This window comes from Lagopus leucura, unplaced genomic scaffold, assembly GCF_019238085.1.
Source record: "Lagopus leucura isolate 7727_CA_CO unplaced genomic scaffold, USGS_WTPT01 Super-Scaffold_650, whole genome shotgun sequence".
Classification (NCBI taxonomy): Eukaryota; Metazoa; Chordata; class Aves; order Galliformes; family Phasianidae; genus Lagopus; species Lagopus leucura.
Genome location: NW_024962253.1, coordinates 1,130,646 through 1,158,028, shown reverse-complemented (window position 1 = coordinate 1,158,028; position 27,383 = coordinate 1,130,646). Strand labels below are relative to the sequence as shown.

The 27,383-nt window shown below is 43.1% G+C and overlaps 2 protein-coding genes across 4 annotated transcripts in view; one reads left to right on the top strand and one right to left on the bottom strand.

Annotated features, from left to right (window-relative positions):
• Positions 1-24,880, bottom strand: part of FAM219A (family with sequence similarity 219 member A) — an 87,674-nt gene extending 62,794 nt beyond the window's left edge. For 2 of the 3 annotated variants that reach the window (XM_042862377.1, XM_042862378.1), the window contains exon 1: positions 24,781-24,880. In XM_042862377.1, the coding sequence (XP_042718311.1) occupies positions 24,781-24,840 (60 nt within the window). In that variant the 5' untranslated portion in view covers positions 24,841-24,880. The remainder of the gene's footprint in view (positions 1-24,780) is intronic. The other variant, XM_042862379.1, reaches the window with a different exon arrangement.
• A 321-nt stretch (positions 24,881-25,201) lies between these two features.
• DNAI1 (dynein axonemal intermediate chain 1) overlaps positions 25,202-27,383 on the top strand; it is a 137,250-nt gene continuing 135,068 nt past the window's right edge. The window contains exon 1 of the mRNA XM_042862363.1: positions 25,202-25,289. Coding sequence (XP_042718297.1) covers positions 25,257-25,289 — 33 coding nt within the window. The 5' untranslated portion in view covers positions 25,202-25,256. The remainder of the gene's footprint in view (positions 25,290-27,383) is intronic.

Here is a 27,383-nt window from a genome sequence, read left to right as displayed (position 1 = left end):
ACACTGCTTCCTCAGCCACTTTATAGGGTGGGAACATTTAGGACTTCATTGTTACTCACCACAAGAAAATGTGTTTGCACAAAGTTCCTGGGGCGTGAAGCACTCTGAGATCACTACCCAGCAGTGCTGTACAGAAGCAGCTGGCCCATGCTGATTCTGGCTGGCAACAGCCTTCCTGCGCTAGGCAAGGGGCTGCGCTCATTTGGGGTACGGGGCAAGACTCCTCTGAGGGACACTGGCAGATGCAAAGTCAGCTACAGAAGACTAGATGCAAGGGCATTTTGCAATCATAGAATCAACAGAGTTGGAAAAGACCTCCAGGATCATCCAGTCCAACAGTCCACCAACCACCAATATTTCCCCACTAAACCATGTCCCTTAATACAACATCTAACTGTCTCTTGAACACCTCCAGGAATGGTGACTACTCTAGCACATGACTTTTCTCATTTAAATTAAAAAAAAATAATAATAATCTAAGACTTTCTAAGATTTACAATTTAAGATAATTCTTATCTCAATCACTACCTGTATTAAAGATGTTGGACTGTGGTAATAGAAGCAAACTATGACTCATCTTTCCTCCCAGTCCCAGGCACTGGTGTCTGGTGGACCTTTGCCCCAGAGCACTGGAGCTTTAAATAGGAATTAATTTTTATTTTGATTCAGATTTTGACCCAAGTCCATAGAAGCAAAAAACGGAACTCTATTAATGAAAACAGCACAGCGGGAGCTGAGCTGCTGTACTGTGTAATCCAGTCATTATGTGATGGACAGCTAATTTATTTACAGGGTCTGAGACACAAGTGCAGGTTTCTCCCAAACCATGTTTTCATTCAGTCTAAATTTGTGTGGGAGTGGGAAAAGCCAGCATTATTGTAACTGAGGCGTTCATAGAGCAATTTAATCTGTTGTTTAGATATTCTTTTTCATTTTCTGCCTCAAGGAAATACAATTCATCTTTTAAACTAAAAAAACTCACAACAAATATACAAAGGAACATTGGGCTATTGGGGACAATAGGAAATGCATCAGAGACACAGGAACAGAGAAGCTAGCTGAAACAGAGGGTAGAAGGAAAAAGCTTACTGCCTCAAAACATGAAAGTTAACAAAACACGATATTCAGAAGGGCCTTTGTGAATCATCTCATACAGTCTTAACCCAAAAGGTCATGTTATCATGTGGTTTAAGTTCATCTTATTGCTCTCTATAACTGCCTGAAGGGAGTTGCAGCGAGCTGGGGGTCGGGCTCTTCTCTCGTGAAACTGGAGGGAATGGCTTCAAGCTGCACCAAGGGAGACTTGGGCTGGACGTCAAGAAATACTACTTTCCTGAAAGAGTGGTCAGGCACTGGAACGGGCCGCCCAGGGAGCTGGTGGAGTCACCGGCCCTGGAGGTGTTCCAGGAACATTTGGATTTTGTGTTGAGGGATATGGTTTAGTGAGATCTATTGGTGATGGGTGGATGGTTGGACTGGGTGATCTTGAAGGTCTTTTCCAACCCTGGTGATTCTGTGATTCAGCCCTCATTAACATGCTCTGTACCTTTCAAGTTGTTACTCTGCAGATTATTAGCTTCCATTGAGCTGCTGACAGATTTTTCTGTAAAAATCGACCCTCCTGATTTCCTTCATAAGAATCATAAAATGGTTTGGGTTGGAAGGGACCCTGAGAAGTAAGAGGCTGTAGAAAACCAGAGGCACTAACAAATCTTACTTCCTAAAATATGTGTTTCTTTTGCCCACTGATGTACAACTCATCATAACCATGCCAGCTTGCTCCAAGGAAAGCATAGAACGAAACCACGGCCAACTCAAGAACTGAGAGCATGCTGCACAGCTTGCAGGCAGCTGCCATGCAAGCCTCCGATTGGATCTTGTTTATCCTTCCCACAGTGGGACACATTTGGGCCTCCCTTCTGCCTTGCTGCTGATTCTCACCGAGACTGAAATGTGACATGCTAATTATCTTTGGAAAGGAGTGCTACAACTGGCTTATATCGGCTTCAAAAACTTATTTGAGGGGAAATGGAGAGACATTACTACAGGGTAAGCTTCCTGTGCTGCCATCCAGCCATGTTACAGATGCAGGATGCACTTCAAGAACAACTTTCCCACACATCTTCCTGTTTTCACAAGCTTCTGAAACATACTGACATTTTCCTGTGTGCCACAGAGGTGCATGAAAGCAACACTTGGCACAGCCGAGAAAATGGAATAAAACAACAAGCATTCCAGGCCTTAACCTGCATTTTAACCGCAACGAAGTGCATTTCAGCATTTACCTCTAAATCTGAACACTACAGACCATGGGCTTTTGTTCTCAAAAAATCAGGAGAAATTAGAGAAAGGTTTTCCAGGGTCAGCTTTCTTCTTCTCCACCATATGCACGTAATAATGCTTACGTCAAGACACAGACTGCATTAAATCCTTTTCTCCACACTCCAACCTGCAGAAATGCAAGTTTCTAATTTCTAATTAGATTCATTAGACATAGATGTGCTTCTTCCAGACCCACTCAAGCATTTATAAGGGTCAGCCATCATAGCATTCTGGGTCCTGCACAGAAATTAAAACATAGATCCATTTTTGGAAACCAATTCTAAAAATATCATTGCTGTATTTAAAGTCAGCACATCTCAATTGCCCAGATCAAACACGCTCCACTTCAGTTCTCTAGGAACATTGTCTTGGTAAGCAGTACACAACGTAACTTTGTGGCACGATCCTTTCCCTCACCTATAATTAAAGGGTTGAATGCTTTTGAAGATTCACAGCCATATCCCAAAGACATTATGGTCAGTCTCGTAGTTGGCCTCAGTTTCCCTTAGGAGTGATGCTACTTGAAGGAGAAAGTCTTTTGTGACCATCAAGCTCATGACGGAGTTGCTCTGAAAAGAACATTTCCCCACCCACACAGGGAGTGTTAACCCAGCCAGCAAATGTGGAAGAGCAGCAGCATTACCAGTCTGAGTCACTCTTTGCTTAAAGCTTTGGGAAGCCACTTCCATACTTCCCCACTTACACTGAACCCTACTGATTTCATCCAAGCCTGTCAGAGAACAAAACTCAGCCAGAACTTATTTCCTCAAGAAAATCAGCCTTCGAATCATAGGAGTGAAGTTTCTTGGTAAAAATGTATTGGTTGAGAGCTTTGTAGGCTTCTTGGAAGAATCAGCCTGCCCTACATATAACCATCTAACAGCATCTGGGAGAACAAGCATAGGTGGGCAAGGCAGAGCCAGGGCTTTGGTGAAAGGACAGAGAAAAGAGAAATAAGATGCTTTATATCACAGTCATTTTCCCCCTTCCACATAGCACACTGAATTGTGCCCATGGCAATGCTAACAGAAGGATTTTCAGGCCTAAGACTTCACGAATTCTCCTGTTCTCTGAGAACTGCAGCAAGCCAGGATTGACATACTTTATGCCTTGACAATGGGACTAAGATAATGAGTGAAGATTGACTACATTACAAAGATTGTTAGACCGTAGACAGCTATTTCAAGGATGAAAGTCTTTCTACTTTTTGCAGTGATTTCACAAGCAGACATTCCCCTATGGTGAGAGAACACTATTAAAACAACTGAATCTCTAGCATTAAGCTTTACAAAGCATCTGGTAGCACAAACAAGCATTTATTCATTAGTACCTCAGAAAGAAAGCCAAAAGAGCATACTGAAGCACTGTTTTACAGAACACAATAGTGGAATAGGTTGTACTCTACCTATCACAAGTGCATTAAGGCACAGGACTTCACCAGGTTAGAACGACCTGAGGCACTGAACTGAAAAAGTAAAAAATCATTTTTGCTCCTGCCAGGAAATCTTTTGTAGGTCTGGTTGTTTTCAATGCCTTAAAGTGCAAGGTAAAGATCTGTGACAAATTGGTATATTTAAGTGAATTATATTCTTACAGATATCAGTGACTTTGAAAAAAAATAAAAATCAGTGAATATGAACGTAACTAACTCACTTGCTACTTCGGATTTATGCGTTTGTTTTTACTCTGATGACTGGTCTGTATTTTTTAACAAAGTCAACTTTCAATTTGCAGCTAAATCTAGTCTTACTTTGTAGTTGCTCCTTCTGTTCCCACTAACAGTCTCCATTCATACACCCCTCTTTATGTTCATCCACTTTCTGGTATCATAACCAATAAATTCTGATTTCCTTCCTCCTACTGAACTTCTACTGCTAAAACTACATTTGAATAGCAATTAGAGCCCAAGTGCACAAACACAGCTTTTAACAAGCAGTGAATATCTTAAACTTCTCATCTGAGATTATAAGTGCAGAGAGCCAAGGTGTTGCAAATTTGATGAAGTTTCTGCCCAACAAAATTTCAGAACTGATCTCTGCCTCAGACTTCCTGCACGGTTTGAAGAGAAATAGCTTTATTCACATTTTCCAACTCCCAGCTGATTTCTCAATGGGGAAATTATCCAACCACTTCAGCTTAATAACCTGAAAATCCTCCCCATGCCTCTGAAGAGTCGATTACCAAAGAAACTAGCATTTGTACATTAAACTTGAGTAACAAGCATCCAGACAGTGACTTTTCCAGTGCACTATTTGATTGTGAAGTCACATCCTTCTGAATGTTTTAGTTACTCAGCAGCAAGTTTCTCTCACACAGATTATTTCTGAAATATTTGTCCTGAATCTTCAAAGTTGGATATGATTGCATATTTAAAATTAAGTTCAATTACTTTAGTCAAATGTTTAGCGAAATGGGAGGCAAGTTTTATGTGATTATTTTAACACTTGAAAGGCATCACTTTGTTGAGACTGCAAAAATGAGCATTAATATCATAATCCGGAATTCTCCAGGAAAGCAGTGTTTCTGCATATCTCAGTAATTTCCCTTCCCCTACATTCCTAAACATCTCCACTCCCTTCCCCTTCTCATTAAGCATGGTTAAGACCCCAAACTCTTCATCTCCTGCCATTCAATCCTTGCCATAGACATTTTGTAGCTGCTTTTGTTGTCTGTGGCTACCAGAACAGCAGCAAAGCTTAGCAAAAAAGCACATGTGTTAACCACTCCATCCTGTTTCTCTAGTAATATTCTACGGAATTTTCTTCAAGCCTAGTACAGGAATTTATCTCTGCTTAAGTGCCTCTTTCATACAGAAAATAAGTACAGATCGAAAGAAGCCTTGCCACTTGTTTCCAGAGTGTAGAAATGCGTCTTGATCAGATAGGTGCAGGACCAGGATGAAAATCTAACTAGAATGCTGCTATCATCCAGCAGAAGAAACAAGTACTGCAGAGTATGAGGCTATGAGCCAGGATAAAAAACAGCTTGCAACCTTGAGTATCTGAAGGAAAACAAAAACTCTGTTTTCAAACTGTGTTTTGCTGACGGGCAGATGTACAAAAGCGTACTGCAAAATAAGCAGGTGTCCCAAAGCTAGAGTTATTAAAGGTTGGAGTGATTAACTGAGTGACTTATTTCCCCATAAATGTATTGACAAGTATTCCTCAAAGTGTCATTTAAAATTGCCATAAATCACAGCAAGGTCTTTTTGAGCTGCAAGTGCTTTTGGTCTTTGACACACTGATTGCTGTACCTGTGCTGTGAAGAGGCTGGCCTTGGCTCTGCACTTTCCTGAAGCAAGAAAAGACTACAACTCTAGCAGAAAGCAGAAACCTCTTTCCCTCTGAATAATGAAAGGAGTGGCAAATTTATGCTGATGTTTAGAAAATAAGAAGTTGGTGAGAGGACCACTGCAGTTTACCACAGCAAAAAGTGCAATACATATACTAAAGTACTATACTGAATATTTCCCAGAAACTTTCTCTCCATCCCACCAGTTTTTGTTGTCAGGCTTGCCTCTCCCAGAGGTTCAAAAGACAAAATTTTGAGTGTTGTTCCTTCCTTCAGATGTCTTTTTAAAGGACACTGGCCTCTGGCACTTCAACATCAGCCCTACTGCTGCTTAATTGCTGCTTTCTGGCAGAAATGTCATCCCACTGACACGGGGCAAGCTCATGGCTTCCTCTTCTGTGCATGGAGCCAATGTGTGGGCTGCTGCTTTGAAATTCTCCATAGGCTCTTTTCCTCTGTAGTGCTAAAGCTCACCATAGATGTGACAGCTTGTGTGTCACGTTTCAGATGGCTCCACAGCCAGCGTGCGTGTGCACACTGCCACCCTCTAGGCAACAGTTACACCTTGACACACGCAGACCTCTGCTGCACGACAGCTTTCCTCAGTTCTTTCACCTGCAGCCTCTTTGCAGGTGCACACAGAGCTCGGTGGTTCTCACACCAAGGACAGGAAAGGCTCTGGGGAGACCTCACTGTGGCCTTCCAGTACTCGAAGGGGGGAAGGGTACATCTGTTTAGAGGGTGGATAGCCATAGGACAAGGGGGAGTGGTTTTAAACTGAGACAGAGGAGGTTTAGGTGAGATATGCCTGGAGGCATTCAAGGCCAGGCGGGATGGGACTCTGTGCAGCCTGGTCTGGTGGTTGGCAACCCCGCAAATAGCAGGGGGATGAACTAGATGATCTTTGTGGTCCTTTTCAACCCATCAGCCCATTTTATGATTCTATGACAGTCCCTTACAATTGCACACAACATATGTGGAAATGGCACAGTATTAAAAACTAAATTTGACTCAAGAGCAATCTGAAATGACATGTGATGGGAGGGCTAGCAACAAGGAAGACTTGCTTGTCCTGTGTGCCTTAGAGATTGTTCAGGAAATAACACTGCACATTCAGTCCTTTGGGGCTACTTGCCCTCAAGAGACAAAACTGTACAGCAGCACAAAGCCAGAAAGAAGTCACAGCAATACTATGATGAATCAGCTCTGACTTTTTACATCAGTCTTTTCCCTCTGCAGAGCACACTGAGCCAGCAGTAGTCTAACAGAACTTTCTATTTTAACTCACACATTTACTATATTTGATACAATTTTCCTGAGACAAATACCTATTAAAAAATTGTTTGTATTTATTCCTTTAAATATAGCACATAAAGTACCTAGAGACTTCTCCGCCCAAGTCTCTGCTTGCCTATCTGTTGAGTTACTTACTTTACAGACACAACCAAGGGAGACATAGTTTAAAACTCTTACCAGATGGCTTTTGTAGACATCCTCCATTGCTTTTCTATTGTCTAGAGATCCTAATATGCCAAGACAGCACAGCAGTTCCCTACAGAAATCAAAACTTTTTAGAAATAGCTTTATTGAGTAAAAGTCTTTCTTGAGCAGGAACTACAGGCCAATTGCACAGTTTGCCCCATTCTTAAACACTTTTGCAATAGCATCAGGATGCAAAAGTCCTCCATCCAGAACATTTTCCCAACAATCTTCAGAAGAGAACAGGGCAGCACTGAAACTTGGTGGCAATCTCCTATTAGGATGCAGGAGTAGCAGAGATTGTCTGCAGTAATCATTGCCTTGCACAAACAGGAAAGCCATGAAACTCTGCACAATATTCCACAGGGCATACAGATTGCTTGAAAATGCAATTACAGTTCAGTTCAGCAAATGACTGAAGATAAATCAAGTTTTCTTCCTTTTTCTTTTCTTTTCTTTTTTTTTTTTTTTAAGTGAAAATATGTGCTTGGCTTTCCACACTAAAAACACATCTCTTAGGATCCATAAAACTCAATTCAACTAAGTGAACATCCAAAAATAAAAAAATAAATAAATGAATAGGTAGACAAATAAATAAATAAATAAATAGAAATCCCTCCAGGCTCCAAGCAAGCAACCTTGCTGGAAGCAGCTTGAATATGTTAGCTAGTGAAAGACTTACAACCAAGAGGCAATACAATCTGTGCATGAACAGCACGCACTCTTGCATAGCTTGGAGGCAAATATTTCTCGTGCAGCTAAAAAAAAATTCAGAGTACTGAGGTACTTGCTACTAAGTTACTGCAGTGCAGCCAGAGGACAACTACACTTAGCTTTAAACCAGATACTCGTACATTCTCACTGTGCAATCAGAAAAGCACACCAAGCTCCCTGGAGGCTAATTCAGCTGCTTCTGAGACAGATCTGTAGTCCTGCTGGGCTCCGGGGTGGTATGCCTGGACAGAGGTGCTTAAAGTTAACATTAACTCAGGAATCTGTGTTATGCTGGATTAGTAGATGTGGTTACAACACAGATAAACTCTCAGACGCTCAGACTCTCATTCTCTCAGAGAATGGAAACAGTACCACAGACCTACTAATTTTCTCACTTGGTTTCAACAACCATCACTACCACCAATTTGACTCCACACTGGACATCAATAGGTTCCTTTCATGAAAGACATAAGAAACCCATAAGAGAAGAAAAACGATGTTCTGCTTGTATACAAAGACATTGTTACATGTATATGAATTAGCTGAAAGACACTGCCAACCCATCAAGCTGATATGAAAATGGTTATAGAAATATTTTCATTTACTTTACAGACATATCACGTACTTATGGTCCATGCGAAAGTGAAATGGTTTCAGAACTGTATGTCCCATCGGCTGCTAACAATTTGTCTGTATGAACAAGAGGAGCAGTGGGTGGTCAGGGACAGCAAGGAATATGAATGTCACACTGATGTCCCAAAAGGCTGAGTGTAGCCCACAGTGGCTGTTGACTGCCATCCCACTTCAGTGAGAACAACCAAAGCGTATTAGGACAAACATCAGTGATGCAAGAACACATCAGAAATTGCCTATGAAACATGCATCTGAGCCATTAGGACCCATCACATCCCATTCCCTACACTGTTTAAGTATGACTGCAAGGATAGCATTCATTTTCCTGTGAGTTGTTTTGGCTGGAGAAATCCCACTGCCATGGAGAGAGCCATGAGCTGCTGAGCTCCAAATGAAAGTTGACACATGCAATCTCTTCATTTAGTGTTGTTTTGTCCTGAGTTTCCTTGTTGGTTTCTCAGGAAGGTGGCCAGCAGCTCCATGGGGAGGCCAGCCAGAATCCAAGACACTGCTGAAGTGTGAACTCAAACTTTGCTTTTTGAACAAAGAGAAGGCTGAACATTGTATGGTTTCTAACGTGTTTGTCCCTATGACTCTGGAAGCAGAGGAAAGAAACTTAAACAGAAAACCTGTTCCACAGTGGAAAGGCATTAAAAAATAATCAAGAACAGAAATCAAAATCCTTGATCTTGTTAGCATGGCTTCTGTGTGCTCTCAGGGCTATCAGAGCTCTCCTCACCTATGGGAAGAAATCTTGTTTCTATCAAGAAGACCATGGAAATATTAAATTTAAATCTAATATTCAGTAGGTTTGCAATGAGTTGGTTGCCTATAGCAACACAAGGACACCGTCACCAGACCCTGGCTTAATTGTGACTGCAATTTTAATCAATATTAACTGAGTCGACTGAATCAAAGGTTTCATGCTGACACAGAATTGACTTTTAAGTACTGCTATTTGGTTGAAGAGCTATTTTTCTAACTTTCATATCTGGTTATTTAGACAAAGATACTTGCAGATACAGTGGTGTAGCATCACAAAAATTATCATGTTCTTAATCCAGCACTGCATGAGAAATGTAAATTTACAATGGACAATAACGAACAATCAGTTCTTCTGGAGAAAAAGGCCTTAAGTTTTTATACTGTCTTCCGGTATTTCCCTGGAAAATATGTGTCTACTGAGCTTTCTATGCAATAATTTTTTGAAAGAAGAGTCCACAGAAGTTTGGCATGCCACAGCAGGGCTTTTCTAATACATCAAGGTGACAGCTTTCACAACACAGTGACACATGACCCCAGGTAGACACTAAGCCTCCTTCCTGGAAGTCCGGGCAAATGCCTCTTCCACTTTAAAGAAAATATTACTGCTTGGCCTTATCAATAGGTATCTTTGGCTCTTACCCAATTTCTACATACCATGGGGCAGAATTAGAACCTTTTACTGCTACCTGTCTTCAATTGTCCTTCTTTTCTATGATTCCTTACTAGAGAAGTTCATAGGACTTGAGAAAGATGGTTTTGTTTTTAGAACTCTCCAGCCATGGTGGATTGAGCTTAGATGCTATTTCTTTACCTTTGCCAAAGAATATTTTCTTACAGCAAGGCCAGATAAAGTTCTTCCAGCTGCAAGTAGCAAAGTAGACAAAGAGTTTATAATAAATGGCCTGATCAGATATTATTAGACTCTTAGCAGCTGGCAACAGCTGGTAACAACACATTGCCTACACCCTAAGTACTGTACATATGCTTTTGGGGTGGCTCAGGACAGTAATTTTTATTTTTTGGTGCACCAAAACAGAGGAGCAGTTAATAAAAGGCTGTACACTGCACTCACTGAAGTATTCCAGCTTACTAAACTTGTCAGAGGCTTGAGGGTAGCAAAGGAGCCACAATATATATCTCTTAGATAATTAGGGAGATGGCAAGCTTGCAACAAAGCCACGAGGCAGTTCGTGCTCCTGTTCACTGGACTGTGTAATGCAGTTTAATTTCTACAATCTAAATATCAGATCCTGAGAGCCACTATCTTGTTCTCTAGATGACACTAGGATTCTAGAAGGATCTGTTCACATTAAAAACAGAATAAATCACATTAAGCCATTGGTGCATTCTGTAAGAGCTGTGGAAAAGCTTCTCAAGAACACACTCTGAATACTGTTTTTTCCACCTCCCTTTGCATTGGAGGTGCATGGGGTAGTCAGTGCAGGGAAGGCTGCTCCTTTGGTTGTGCTGCAGTAATTAGAATTCTGACCACAGAATAGAGCTACACCTGTATAAGGCCTTCTATGAGCTATGACAAAGACACTGAATTCAAAGATCAGTTCCTGTAGAGATCAGGAAGAACTCCTGCTAGTTGCTTTAATAGCAACATTTAACCCAACAACCTGGACTTGATTTCTAAAGCTTTAGCAAAAGAGTTACTCAATATGCAGCATGAGACATGGCCTGACACTGGATCTGGTCACTGTCCTGAGATGTTTCCTGTATGGCCCATAACTTTAATCTCTGACTGTAACACCCAACATCAACCACACAACATGCTGTGGAACAAGTGACAGAAGCAGGCAGCGATGCCATATGAGACGCAGGACAGCTAAGTTTACAGTCACGTAAACACAACTTAACCATGTGCCAAGGACACTGCTAAAGACCAGCCACTATACTTCTAAATGTGTTTCCTTGCTGCACAAAGTCTGTGCACTAATATCTCTAGCCAATGTACTATGAAGTACATTCTTGCTACCAGTGATGTCTTGCAGTCATTTTTAGATAGCTGCACTGACTCTTTTTTTCTCCTATCTCAGCCGCTACAGGTATTACTGGAAGAGAGACATCCAGCATCCAACACAGTATCAGCACAAAACCAGAGCCAGCACATATCATCTAAGGCAGAGTGAAAAGTGGAGTGACGCTGTGGCCCAAGTAGTATCTAATTACAAGCACATTCTTCTATTCACAAGAAGTTACTGGGATTCTATGACCCACAAGATTGTGTAAGGTAAATTTTTTCTCTGTTGGCAGCTGTGGGAATCTCAGCTCTTCTTCCATATCTGGTAGTGATGCAAATTTTCAAGGAAGGATGCTGTTCTTCCCAGAAACCTACCAACTAAGGCTTGGAACAAAACCAAATGTACAGGTTTCTCCTTTACCTCTTATTTCTGAATTTGACTTCAGGGACAGGAGAGAGCAAAGCTGAAATACAAAGTTTCATTCAACACTCAATCAAAATAGCTACTGGGAGAACTTTATCAACACCAGAAAAGAGACCAGTGCTGTCTGCCTATATAGAAAGTGATGAAAGTTAGGACAGTCACCAACACGTGATAACTTGCAAGAGCAGAGCAAGCCAGTCCTGACTGTCAACAGGTGTAACTCTGTTCAGTTGTTAGCAGCTCTCCTGCGATGGCAAGTATCTAGAAAGAGATGTGCAGAACATTACCTCACTAATTCACAGTATCTTTCCTGCAAAGAATTCACCAAATTTGATTGGAGTTCCTGGGGGCGTTGCAGTTTCCAGCACCCAACTACATAACATTTTGTTTACATATCGACTCCGCCTGCCAACTGACATAATCTCTGAAACTACATCTATGACAAAGCAAGACAGTAAGACAGCAGCACTTACATGATCATAGCAATCTGAAAAGAGCTGCACTGCTCAGTTTCCAAACTGTTCTGATTTTGGGATAGAGTTGATTTTCTTTGTATGATGCTGTGTTTTGGATCTTTGATGAAGACGGTGATGTCATGTCCAGGTTTTTGTTGCTGTTGAGTAATGTTTACCAAGAGTAAAGGACTATGCTGCTTCTCACAATACCCTGCCTGCAAGGAGGCTGGGGGTGCAAAAGGAGCTGGGAGGGGATAGAGCCAGAATAGCTGATCCAAACTGGCAAAAGCATGTTCCATACTTTACTTCACTACGTGAAGGCAGTGCTATATATCAGGAGCCCTGCTTTCCTAAGAGTGGCTGAATGTCTGCCTGTCTACAGGAAGTAGCAAATTAATTCCTTATTTTATTTCGCTTCCACAAGCACATCTTCTGCTTTACCTAGTAAGCTGTCTTTTATCTCAACCCACGCTTTTACCTTTCTGGTTTTCTGTCCCATCCCACCAGGAGGCATTGAGCAAGTATGTGTGTGGTGCTGAGCTGCCTACCAGGGTTAAACCACAACATAAGAAACTCAGCTTTGATCTATCATTTCTATGGAACTCCTGTTGAACAGACCTTCACTGACACTTCCTTTGCTCTATTTCTGTAGGAGAAAGTACAGTGAATTTAATCAGTATTCCCCACTCAGATCTCAAATCTACAAGACCATGTTTTCAAAAAGCCTCCAACTGCCATTATCAGAAATAACTATCTATGGTAACACTATTTTGCTCCTTTAAGAAAGTACACTGAAATGACAGCTGGAGTGATTGATTTACTTACACTAGAGTGTTCCAGAAGAAAAAGGTGCATCAGTACAATCCTGACAGTGCATCACTTTTCAAAGCCCATTTTCAAGACTGAAAACAGGACCTGAACACTTGTATTTAACATACTACCGATCCACATATCCTCGCACATCCCTTCAGCACCCCACCTACACTCACAGTATTCCCCTGCCCGTACTCACTGTACTTGTATGCTTGTAGGGTCCTCCTTGATGTATCCAGGGGATTTTTCTAACAGCTGCTCTGTCCCTGAGGCATCAGTCAACCTGATGGTCTCCCCTGATACTCACTTTAAGCTTTCCAGAGCACAAGTCACAGGAAGTACAAGAAAGGCACACATCTCAGTAACAAACTGCTTCCCAACACATGACACAGAGGTATGACCTCCTCAAACCTGCAGCCACTTCAACTGTCTAGGTTTTGTTCTTTTGAATTTGAGATGTATAGAGATTGGTGTAGGTCTTCTATATGGTAGAGGACACACTGGCTCTATTGAGAGCCCATTACCTTTGCGCAAATGGAAACAAGGCTGCCTTTCAGGTGCTCTGAATATTGCCCACCACCTGCAGAGTGAAGTAATATCAAGACTTGTTGTGCTAAAGGCACACCACAGGGTAACAGCTGACGAAGCTATCATTCTCTGCGTCATTCATGATATGATCTCAGTGACCAGTCCTTACATCCAGATTGACACCTTTCTTTCCATTTAGAGTTTCTGATGTACACTCATTGCTCAGCACACCTCTCTGCTCTAAACAAAGGTTTTGTTCCTTCTTGATAAAAACCCAGGCAAGGTTCAGAGCAGCAACCCAAGCCAGAAGACATTAATTAGGTTGAAACATCCCCTGGACATGGTTGGTAGTTTTCCAGGTGCTCTGCTAGAATTGAAGGAAGGCCAGATTTACAGAACCACTTACTACACTTCAGCAAGCAGTAAAACAATTTTTAATAAACCCTAGTGGTTTATTAGCCTTTTTCTATACAACTGTAGATGAATTACCAAGACACCTTTAAACACTAGCAGGTAAAATCAGGACAAATTCAGTCAGAACCTTTAATAAGTGGTTAAAACACAGCAGCAAAAATTCCTCCAAGATTTCACATTCCTAGTCACGTGTGAAATTTTTGTAACACAATAGTATCTTTTGAGGCTTCAGAAGACATCCATCTGGTTGCTCTAACCTTCAAGAAAACTCTCTAACTTGAACTGTCAGCACACAGAGAGCAGGTCTAATCTGAATCTGAATCACAGGTGCTTTTTACACTATATTAGCTATAACCGTGAGGTGCCTCTTGCTCTGCCAGAGGAAGCTGTGCACCTTGCCATGTTCCAGCACTCAAAGTGATCACAGCACAATCCTTTCTTCCAGATGGGGACAAATGAACAGAGGATGTGGATGACGCACCTTTCTTCAAGACTGAAAACTCATCAGTTTGGTCTGATTTAGAGCGCTATGCGTGCTCGCTGCTTGCACCAGTGGACCTAGAACAAGACTAGCTCAGACAGCAGTCTTGGCACATGAGATATCATCTCAGGGTCAGTAAAACTTACCTGGAAAATTGGGAAAAGACAAAGAAGAAGTACAATTTTGGATAAGAAGAGCAACCACCTCCAGCTTGCTAAACCAAATAACAAGTTTGCAATAACAAAGAAATAAAATCTTAGCAAAGGTCTAACGCACTTCACAAGGCCATGCATGGAGTGTTATGTATTGGGCCTGTCTTGCCCATGACTTCCAGCCCTCCCATGTGTCAGGTATGAAGACCTTATCACTATTGCTGTGGACTGCTAGTAATTCCCTGTGATGTTAATGAGTTTCTAATTTATGCAGAGTCTCCCAGCAGGTTCTTCCTTGGTATCTGCCAGCCCCCATGCCAATGAAGAATACTTGCAGTAAGAAGCATCGTTTCTCCCATTACTTATTAATAAAACAAACTGGACTTCATTGGTCATTTGAAAATCTCCCATCCCCCCCAAAACAAACAAATGAAAAAAAAAAAAACACAAAAAAACCCAACAAACCCAGCATCACAAAGCAACTGGCCCTGAAAGAAGCAGTATCAAGGAAGCGCATCAGAACTTGATTTTGTGTTCCTATGAACCTATTAAAAACTCACAGCATGTCCTATAATTCTGTACTGTTTCACAAAAGACAACACAGAAATCAAAGTGAAGTGTTTGACCCTCAAAATGATAAAGAGTGGTTGCTTAAGATAACAGGACTTACTGCAGTCAAGAATAAATTCATAGCCAGGTGCAGATTTGGAAGCTGAGAAGCTTCCAAAAAAAAAAAAAAAAAAAAAAGGCAGCTTAACATGGGTTTCCCTGTCCATCACAGCAAAATCATCCATCGTCACTTAGCATCACAGCCATTGTTGAACTGCCATGGCCTACCAAAAAAAAAACAAAAAAAAAACAAAAAAAAAACTTTTTTCTCATACAGAATCATAGAGCCACAGAAATGTAAGTGAAGTAAGTAAATCACCACCAAACTCATATCTCTCATGTCAGCAGAAGCATTTTGAGTCTCTCCAGGCATGCTTTTGTTGTGGTATTAGCCACTAGCTCCTCCAGTCAGCCCCGCCATACAGGAACGTTGTACTAAATACTGCCCTAAGTATTAATTTTGTGGACAAAGAAGGGAAATCTTTGGTACTGTTCAAATCTACATCTATCATGGACTCCTAGTTTACAGAGCAGAGTAACAGACCTGGTCTCTCGGCAACACCAGCACATACACCCTCATTCTTACACCTAGACTGATCAACTAGCAGAGTCCTAGTTACTGAGCAGTGTTTAAGTACATAAACACATATGTGACATATATGTACACATACATACTACACTGTCAAACCAAGTACGGCCTACAGCCACAAAGCAAGCAGCAAGCTTCACACCTCTGCAAATCAAAACAAAAGCATCTGCAGATTCCTTAAGTGTCCTACCAGTAAACCTACTGGGACACACTTTTTTTTTTTTTTTTTTGCTGGCTCAATTCCTACCTGAATAACTTTTTCCTCAAATTCAGAGCTTAATCTTAAAAAAATTCAATGTTGCAAATACAGAACCTTACTGCTAGTAATAGCTCATCTGACACATGCCACTGCAGCACAAGGAAACTTTTTTTTGTGAAGGCATGGATTATAAATTACACGTGGTGAAATAATCCAAATGAAGCATTCTCCCATAACCAGATAATCTCTTTATAATAATTCTTACATGCACAGCATGGATCATCTCAGTTGTTTTCACAATGACTTTGCCCTATTTTTTTTTCAGGAGCTACAAGATATTCTTGTATCATGAAGAAACTTTTGTGGCACGTTGGCTAAAGCACATCCACTGAATAGTTAGGCTCTGCTGGAATAGTCAAAAAGGAGTAGTGTATCTTTTCATCCCACTGGAGCAAAAGAGAAATCATTAGTGCTTTAAAGAATACTAGATGATACCTTCAGGCTCTGCATTAACAACGCAGAGTAGCAACTTCTGGCAGATAAATGTTAGTGCAAATGTCATAACATATTTTCAGGAAGTGTTGTACTTCCCATGTCGTATACAACCCCCTCAATTTTAGGGTAGTAACAAAAACTATATCTAAACTCTACTTCTGACAAACAGATTTACGGAAAGTGGATCACATTAGCTAGCAGTTTCTCCAAGGTTTATCAGGTATAAGCAACCCTATGTGAAGCGCAGTTTTTTCACACAGGATCGGTGACTTCCATCTTTAAAGCTGCAAAGATGCCATTCTAGCAGCAATTGTTGGGATGGCTATTCGAAGTTATTTCCTTATATAAAGAGGAAGGAAGATTCCAGAGATCTAGACAGACTACCAACCTGAAAGAGGTTGGTGGGGAGAAGGAGCAAAGGTTAAATCTTTCCCTGTATTATTTCACAATTCTGCTCAAGACTGTCTAGAGGTCAGGAATCCTAAACTTAAAATAAGCTTTTCCTGCTGCTTCTGTACCAGTTGGATCCTGTTAAATATTTGTTACACATTTGTCACTCGTGCAGCCATATAAAAACTTCTTCACTTCCACTCTTGATAGACTTTTGTTAATCTCAGCTTAAATCACAAGATCTCAAGATTAGAGTACACCTAATTCCCCTATTGCACAGTTTGTCTCAAGATACTGTCACAGGAACACTATGCGTTGCTCCACACCCAAGACCCCTATTACAAACAAGCCATTTCACTAGGGGTGAACCTGCACTCCACCAGTGTGATCACCATGGGCCCCTCTCTCTGCCCCAGCCAACAGTGACATCTGCAGAAGCCCTGGTTTGTGGCTGGAGAAAATGCTTCAGCCATTAAAGACAGTGTTTCTTCTATTTGCATCACATGCATGTGGATGACAAGAAAATCACGTTTTCTCACACAAGAGTGCATTGTTTTTAGAAGCATCAGTCACATGATCCGGCAAGGCAAAAGCTCTGCAAGCAATGAAGGAACATTTCTACTTTTTTTTTCCCTCAATTAAAGCATTCTGTGCAATGCAGACCGCTCTTCTGTTTCTCAGGTCAGTCTGTTCAGACAGTTCCTTGGATGTCCAGCTTCTGTAGACTTCAGAAACAATTTTGAAAGTTGTTTTTTACCTCAGCTCAAGCTTCTTGCAACAACTAACCACAAGACAAGTTTCAGATTAAAACTTAAACCCTGGAATCAAATTGTTGAGAATATTTCACCCCGTGAATACTTAAGTGGTAGATTTCTCTACTGCATCAACCAGTGCCTTTATCCTGAAAACAGAGCACTGACAACATTTAGAGGTTTCTAACCACAGCCACAAACATTAGGACTTGGCTTACAGAACTGCCCTACCCATAAAGAAAGTGAACATTCTCTGAATAACTGAACATCATCATTAGGTTCCTGTGTATCTTGTTCAGTAGTCTATCAATATCAGTAGCACTTCAAGCAGCAGACTGGGTTTACTGGACTTGAGTAACTCCTGTAGAGCTTTTTGTTTGTTTTAAGACCTCAAAGATCATCTCACACCATATCAGAGCAAGACAGCAATAACCATATCTGTCAAGAACTCAGCTAGCAATTCAGGAGAGATTGTAGAATACACAGGAGCGGATCTGAATCCCCTAATCTCCTCCTTTAACAGAAATCAAACCTGCATGCTCTGAGATGCTCCAAGAAGCTGTGTTCCTGGAACTAGCTTGGCTCAAAACACAGAAGGGTCTTGTCTTTGACACCAAGACAGAGATTTGCTTACACTGAGGGCTGCAGCCAAACAAAACCTCAGACAAGACATAGTAAATCATTAATTTATTAGATACAAGTATACTAAATCACCAACCTACATTCCCATGTAATCAGTAAAATGCATAAGACAGAGAGAAATGATGACCATTAGAACACCACTGCTGTGCTGGATTCTTAGGAAAAGAGACTGTCTGTAGGATTTATTAGACTGAACACTACAGATCCAAAAGGTCAGCTGCTTGTATTAATGAATCTTATCAAGAAGGATACTGAAAAGATACCAAGAGAAACAGTGTCAGACAAGCATGAGACAAGACATTGTATCATGCTCATGCAGAAAGGATTCCTGTCTGATGGTCTGAACACCAAAAAACAAAAGCAAGACAGAAAAGATAAAACATCCTTTTCTGTAAGAACTTCAGAGAGGTGTGCAAGCAAGGTGATTTCCAGATAAATGATGAGAAAGTCTAGAACAATGTTCTTCCCTGCAGCACACCAAATCTAAAGGCTGTGGTGCAGCAGGCACATAGTGCTGTTTTCAACACCAGTTACGTGGCAGCTATTGTCTGAGGACTTGACCTACCTTACAGCTTTGTTAGGTGTTTTGTCCACCAACTCCAGACAGATAGCTTGACAACCTCTGCAATAAAGATGCAGATACGCAGTGGAACTTACTAAGCTCAGGGAAGAACTTTAAAATGCTCTAGCAAAATAATCTGCTCGCAGGCAGAAGATACATCTTCACTAGACAGCTAGCCAGTACTACTGAACAGCTTTAAGACATAAGAAAAAATGCTCTCCATTTTCCCTTTGGGACAGCAAATAAGGTCTTGCACAGTAGGGTGAAGAAACTGCATTTCTCTAACGTGTCTTTAAGAGTGTCAGTAGTCTTCTCAAGTGCTTCTGACCCTCAGCTTTACTACTGAAAATGACAAACTTATCTTAGTCCACAACTAAGAGGTCTTTGCCACTCGTTTAGTAAAAGCAATGAAGACATACCAGAATATGCCAAATGTACTTAAGAGAGCATTTCTTCCCAAAGAAGCAATGAGATTTGCAATCCTGTGAATTGATGGTGGATATTTCCCAAAGCCAAGCAGATTCCCCAGAAGTTTCTTCTCTTCAAAACTGAAGAAAATTTCCACCTACAATTTCATTTACTGCAGCTCACTGTCTCCAGGGTCAAAGCTGAGAAGAAAATGGTTGCTTTTTATTGTATGCTCAAAAAGGGGCACCATTCACCAAATAAGATTACAATTTAAATCTCAGAAAGAATAATGGTCAGGAAGTCTACACAGGGTTAGAGCTGGAACTGATTGATTTACTAGTTGCGAGTGGCTGCATCTACTAAGACGTCAATTTCAGTGACAGGTACAGAATAATTCTGCTGGGACCTTATAACCAAAATGATGCAAAGCTTCACAGAAGATGCATGGTGTGTGCAACACGAGGGGAAAGTGTAGACACATTTTGACAGAGTGACTGTGGAAAGTGACAGGAAATTGATCTGCATAGAAGCAGAAAGACAATTGCTCCAGCCAAGGTCTTAAAATGTCTGGAAGAAAACAGGCACACCACTGTGACTGACTCCCAGCTGTGCCTTCAGCCAGCTCCCCACTTCACCTCCTACCCACAGCAAAGGCACTGATGAGGTCCCCTCATGTCTTCTTCTCAAGTTCAGTCTTCAGTTTGACAGCAAGGACGACACAGATCCAGCAAGGACACACGTGCTCTACAGCCCCATGGTGAGCTGAGAGCTTTCTTTGGATGAAAGCTGCAGAAGTAAAGGCATTTCCTCTCTTGCCCTGGAAATGTGCTCATCTTGACTGATTCCTTACTGACCTGACATTACTACTGCTTGAGAGAATATACACCAATTTCTGCACCAGAAGATGGTGTCACAGTAGATATTAATATCAAGCTACAGATAATGAGCTCCTGGGAGGTATGGAAGAATCCCAAGAGATTGTGCAAGTTTAATTCTCAGTTAAGTTCAAAGCACCTCTCCTTTAACACTTCACTCAGAATAGGATCTCCCAACCTGACTGACAGAACAACTGCATTTGAAAGTTCGTGCAAAGCAATGGAAAAGAAGAAGCCCAGAGAGTCGGAGCTCGTGCACCCCAACAGGTCACCCTCACAGCAGCCGCCTGAGAGCTGGCGCTAGAATGACTGCTCCAGTTTTTCCTTGGCTTGGGGGAAGAACGAAATTGGTCCTATACCTACACACTACAGGCCTGATACAATACGTGGGAACAACCACAACGGAACAAAAGTACTCAGGGAGATTGTTTTTAAAACTACTGCTATAAATGACACTGCAGCACATCAAAACAGGTTGCGTAACTAAAAGCAGCTCCTCTGGAATATTTCTATTTCAGGACTCATAGTAATGGGCCATTATAAGCATCACGTACTGCAGGCATTTACAAAACATATAGCTGTGTAAGCCCCTGGCTACGTTACAGTGAATATACATAGGAATGACATTTTCATTTTAGAAGGCTTTTCCTTCTAAAAAGATGAGTTTCTTGTCTAGCTGCACTGGAGACCTAATGTTACATTAACGTACTATTCCTAAGCCCTACAGGTATAACCTTTCATTTTGCTTATTAGTAACTCTTGCTTTTCTATTTCCAGCTGGAAGGAAAAAAAAAAAAGACCTTAATACACAGCATAACTTCCCTGGCAGGAGATAGTCAATATTACCAAAAACTAAGAACACATTTAATAGGGACATGAAACACTGAATATCTGTCGGCTAAAATTATAGCTCATTCTTGAAAAATTAAGAATTAAAAAAAAAAAAAAATTGGACAATTCTTTTCTTTTCTGCTTTTGGTTTGGACTTTCAGGGGAAAAAAAAAAAAAAACAATGTAGAAACACAATTTCTCTATCTTTAAATGTCCTGGAAATTTTACACCTCCAGGATCAGCACAGATTTGGCATTTTGGTTGGAAAGCCAACAGTGTTGCTGCAGGATGTGGTTAATAAAAATCCTTTGGTTACATCAGTAATCAGAACTCAAGCTGCCAGCCCAGGAAACCAACCAGGCCATAACAGTTCAGAACAACATATAAGAACCATTAGCCCAATTTGTCTGAAGAGAGGTTCCATTTTCCAAGTGAACTGGGAGATTTCAAGAGAACTGGGAAATTAAAATATTGTCTTTCAGGTACCATTTTCACAAATGAAGCCAAAGTCTCAGCAGTTGGCAGAAAATCTCCTCTGAAGCTGCTGTGCTTTGGCAGGTGCTTACTTTAAGGAAAAGTCATAGTGATGACCTTTTGCACTTTTACTCTTGTGTTTTCATGCTAAGAACAGCAACTGCAAGAGTGATGTCCAATCCAGTACCATCAGTTTGCTATCATACACCAGCCAGTTTGGGAAGGTCTCCACATAGCAGAATCCAACATGTAATCCCACTGCATTTTGCTCAGTACGTTTCATTTTAACAAGAAGAATAAGCATTTTGCAAGAGTTTAGCCTACAGCACACAAAGCGCTTATAAAATCACAAGGAAAGCATGTAAGGTAGGCCTACAAATAATTCCACGCTTCCTCATTCCTATTTCAGAGCTCTTTAATGCTCTTCCTCCACATCATCCTCACTGTGTGAGTGCTGCAGAAATACTGAGTTTGAGGCCTCACCACATTACACATCTCAGCCATGCTGGAAACTGTTCTTATCTGAAAATAACTTGCTACCCAGCAGCTACTGGGGAGCTCTTTTTTGTGAGCACAGAAGGATTGTGACCAGACAGAGATCAGATCTGTATTCAAGAAATGTTTAGACGTTGTATTAAGGGACATGGTTTAGTGGAAGAATACTGGTGGTAGATGGATGGCTGGAGTGGATCACCTTGGAGGTCTTTTGCAACCTTGGTGATTCTGTGAAAGAGAAAATAATTGGAACAGAGTTTCCACAGTTGAGCTTACATCATGATGATAAATCAGACGTGATACTGAAGTGTTAGAAGTAAACAAGACCCCAGGTATATTAATTTTCTATTAATTTGAAGACACAGCTGTTTTGGAGGTGGAAGCCAAGAGCCACCAGCCTCCAAGACAGGAATCTGGAATCAGGACCATCCTATTCTCATGGAACGTAGTACGACAAAATCAAAATATGCGGAGTAATCTGTCTTGCAAAGATGTGAAACACTGGGCATGACCTGATCCTATGAACTAGCAACATTTAGTCAGGGTCTGTCAGCCGTCCTGCCCATCTATCTGCAACAACTCTGCCTCATTAAGACCTGCACTGCACTTTTCCTCAGGTTGGCATTAGAGTACAGCACTTCCCATAAAACATTTGAAGGACTGAAGCAGAATCAAGACAATTTGTGTGACTCAGCAATGCTTATTCAGACAAACTGAAAAGGGGGAAGGGAATGACTGCTTCATGGCTTCACATCACTGCAACTGAAGGAAGGTCAGGGGAACTGCAGAGACTGAGGTTGAGACTCCAGGACCTCTGGAGGCCACCTGGCCCAAGCCTCACCTTGGGCAGAGACCCCTAAAGACAGCTGCCCAGAAGACTTCTGAGCATCTCCCAGGAAGGACACTGTGCCTTTGCTTGACAAAGATACACTCAACAAGTAGGGTATGCGATAAGTGCACATCAGCTTGAATAGATGGGTTTCTTCCCCAGTGCAAATGCTAGAAGCTAAAAAACCAAACAGTAAAAAACATGGAAATGTTTTCACCAAATTTATCAACACTGTCACCCCGATCAATAACGTATCAGGGGAAGGTTTGGACATTCCATGGGCTTGGAAAGGCTTCAGACTATATTCAAACACAGTTTTCCCTAAGCATTTACCAGCTGTATATATTTCCTAATTCTGAAGAAACCTGGCTTTCAGGTCAGATCTGGAAAACTAGCTCTACTTGAACCCTTTAGATGCAGAAAATACCGTCAGACATCTTCATCCTTTAAATTGGACTGAGATGCAGAGGTTACTCTGTACTTTAAAGCATAAAGAGGAATGGCATAAGAAGTAACCACCATACAATGAAGCAGCAGCATGGGCAGAGCTCAGTTGCCCAAGCAAACTACTATAGCAAACTACAGCCAAATTCCAAACTTCCTGTTTCTCACAAGAAACAATCCTTGCTTGCAAGGTACCACCCAGGAGCTACGAAGCAGAAAATGCTTTGTATGTCATGTGTCTGAGCTGCTATTGCCAGCATTTCCAGGCACATGGAAGAATCTCACAGCACCCACTCACTGCAGCTGACCATCACAGACATCAGCGTTCACTATAAACACCATCATTTAGAAGTCAACTGAAATTCTGAAGAACAGGAAGAAAACCTGTTTGAATGTGGCTTTGGAGTAATTTCTAAAAATATGTAAAATCTCTTTGTGGCATTTTCCAAATTGCTGATTGCCGAAGAAGGGAAGGAAACGTAGTTAAACTTACCATCACTGATGCATGATATGCCATCCTACCTTCTCCTGTTTTTGCTGGGTGTAGAAAATTGCAAATGTTTTAGAAAATGTTTAAGAGGTGTTTTTTTCATTTGTTTGTTTCTCTGCTTGTAGGTTGTTTTGTTTATTTGTTTGTATTTGTTGTTTTTGTTTTGGCCTGCCAGCAGATTTACCAAAGCTTCTCACTGTCACAGCAACAGGAATAATAAGGAGCAGCCTTGCCATATCTTCTGCTGGACAAAGTAGGGCATGCAGCAAGCCCACTTTGCACAGTTTTCTTCCCCGCCATGAAAGCTACAGCTAAAGAACCAAACAATAGTCACAAAAAGAAACAAAACTAAAAATACATTCAAAACGTGTCAAGACCCACTACAAGGAATGCATTTTTCTTAGCAGTCAGAAGTTTGTAGACCTTCACAGGAAGGGTCCTTCTGTTCACAAGGCACTTGCTTTGTTCTCGGTGCTTAGCTGCAACAAGAGACCAAGATACACCAACACCAAGCTGCCAGCACTCCGATGTTCCAGCAGCCTCAGAAAGCATCCTAAACGCTAATTGCGACCTGCTAGTGACCCACCCTCACCTGCTATCAGGAGGATCTGCACACGTATCTCGTGAAGGCTCTTTCAGCTCTCCAAACATCCCATCCCGCACCACAAGGATGGAATTGGCTCATCCAGGTGCCAAAGGGAATCAGCATCCCGGCGGTGCGGGGGGGGGTGTGGGTGGAAAGCACAGGACAGCACACAGCACAGCGAGCCCTCCAGGCGCGGAGCGGCGTTTCCCCGAGGCGCAGGCACCCATTGTGCCCATGTCTCCGCCGCTCGCTCACCGCCTGAGCACAATCAAAGCGCAAAACATCCCGGAATGAAAGAGAGAAAAAAAAAAAAAAAAAAAAAAGAAAAGAAAACAAAAAAAAAAAAAATAAAACAAAAACCACCCAGCACAAAGACATCCCTCGGCGTGAGGAAAAATAGAATAAAACCAACTCACACCCGCACAGGCTTTATTTTGAGATGCACAACTTTACGCGAGCGCAGCTCTCCCGACGGAGCGCTCCTCCCCGCCGTTCCCTCACCCCCCGCCGTGACACAGCAGCACCCGCCCGGCCGGCCGCCGAGGTATGGCCGTTACATAACGGCCCCCCCGGCACTGCCCGCCCCCCCCCTCCGCTGCCGTTTCCCACCCCCTCGCATTGAGGCGAAGCGGCGGCGGCTCCCGGGCACGGCGCGGCCCCGCCCGCCCCTCACCAGCGGCTGCATCTCGGCGCGCACGGCGGGCACCTGGAACCGGTCTATCTCCTCCATCATGGTGGCGGCGGGGGCGGGCGGGAAGGTCGCGGGGCTCCTCGCGCTGCCGGGCTGCTCGGCTCCTCAGGATGCTGCCGCTGCCGATACTGCCGCCGCCGCCGCCCTGCGCGGCTGCTGCCTCATCGCCGCCGCCGCTCGCTGCCGCGGTGACTCAGCCGCACCGCTTCCGGGTCCGGCTCCGACGCCCCGCCCTCGTCTTTGCATATTTGAAGAGGCGTGGCCCCGGGACGAGAGCATCCGGGCCCGGCCCCGCCCTCCGGAACGTAACCGCTCCGCGTCTCCAGAAGCGGGGAAAGGTTGGAAACGGTCCCGCGGCCGCTTCCGGCGCGTTGCCATGGCTGCCGCTATCAACTTCCGGTCAGCCGGCGGCGGTTAGAGGCGCGTGGTGGCCGTGAGGCGTAGCCGTGCGCAGAGCTATGCCGGCTAAGGCGGGCGACAGGCAGCGGCAGGTAAGGGCCCGTCCACGGGGGGATTCGTAGCGCGGCGGCGCGGCCTCGCGTGGGATGGCGCAGCGGTGACATCACTGCTGACCGCTACCGCAGGTTCCCTACACTGGGGTGCGGTAGAAAGCACGCAGGTGGGTTTGACTGTCTCCAGAGATGGAGACTCCACAGCCAGGGCAGCCCGTTCCTGTACCATGTCACCCTCACTATTCCTAGGGAACTTCCTGTGTGTGCCTGTTGTCCCTGTCCTGTCACTGGGCACCACCAAAACGAGCCCAGCCCCGTCCTCTGGACACTCACACTTCAGATATTTATGAACAGATCCTGCCTCAGCCTTCTCTTCTACAGGCCCAGGTCTCTCTTAGAGGATGGGCCCTTCATCATCTCTCTGACACCTGCACTTTCACTGGTATTTCTGTGTATTGCCAATCTCTTCATTCAAGGAGGTGATCTGAGACAGCCATCACAGCATCCCTAAGGGAAGGTCATGGCTGGCCTGTCTGGTGGCTTTCAGTGATGAAGTGATGGCATCAGTGGACAAAGGCAACTGATGTGGTCTACCTGGACTTGTGCAAAGCCTTTGACGTGGTCCCCTGCCACCTTGTTATCTCCAAACTGGAGAGATTTGAAGGGTGGTCTATTTAATGGATAAAGGATTGGTTGGATGGTCACAGCAAGAGACCATTGGCTCAATGTCCAGGTGGAATGAGTGGTGTCCCCCTGGGGTTCATCTTGCAGTTGGTGCTCTTCAACATCTTTGCCAATGGCCATGGGATTAAGTGTACTCAGCAAGTTTATTGATGGCACCAAGCTGAGTGGTGCAGTTGACAAAACAAAAGAAAAGACCACCATCCAGAGGGTCCTGAGCAGGGCCAAAAAGTGGACCCATGAGTACCTAAAGGGATTCAACAAGGCCAAGTGCAATGAGTTGCACTTGGGTTGGCACAATCTCAGATATGAATACAGACTGGAAGAAGAACACATTTTGAGCAGCCCTGTGGAGAAAGACTCGAGGGCCCAAATGAATGAAAAGCTGGACATGAGCCAGCAGTGTGTGCTTGTGGGCCGGAAGGCCAACAATATCCTGAATTGCACCAAAAAAGGAGTAGCCAGCAGGGAGAGGGAGGTGATTGCTCCCCTCTACTCTGCTCTCATGAGGCCCCATCTGGAGTACTGCATCTAGATCTGGGGCCACCAGTACAGGAAGAATGCAGAGCTGTTGGAGTGGATCCAGAGGGAGGCCATGAAGATGATCTGAGGGCTGGAGCACCTGTTCTATGAAGAAAGATTGAGAGAGCTGCCCTTGTCTAAACAGGAGAGGAGAAGGCTCTGGGAAGACCTCACCATGGTCTTCCAGCTTGAAGAAAGCTTATGTAAGTCTCTTCCAAGGGCCCTGGCTTTAGCAAATCCAAGGCTGAACCTCCTCCCAGGTACTCCATGATTGCCCACAGCTTGGTGCCCTTCAAGTAGGAGCCATAATACTGGGTGATGTAGGGACTGTCACACTGGCTGAGCACTGCAATCTCTTGCTGAATGTCCTCAGTTTCATTCTCAGCCTCCTCCAGATCAATAATCTTGATAGCAACCACCTCCTTGGTGCGGTTGTCGACCCCTTTATACACTTCACCAAATGATCCTTTGCCAAGGCCAGTGAGGCCAGTCTCTTTTCAGTGGTACGTGGAGACAGGACAAGTGAAAATGGACATAAGCTGCAGCATAGGAAGTTCCACACAAATGTGTGCAAGAACTTCTTTACAGTGAGGTGACGGAGCACTGGAACAGGCTGCCCAGGGAGGTGGTGGAGTCTCCTTCTCTGGAGGTGTTCAAGTCTCACCTGGACACCTAACTGTGCGACCTGCTGTAGGGAACCTGCTTTGGCAGGGGGGTTGGACTCGATGATCTCTGGAGGTCCCTTCCAACCCCTGCAATTCTGTGATTCTGTGATTCTTATAAGCATGAGGGAGACTGAATTTTTACACATTCTAATAGTGCTAGAACAAGGAGGAATTAATTTAAACTAAAAGAGAGGAAACTTAGGTTAGATGTTAGGAGAAAACTCTTTACTCAGAGGTAAAGGTGAGGCACTGAAACAGGTTGCCC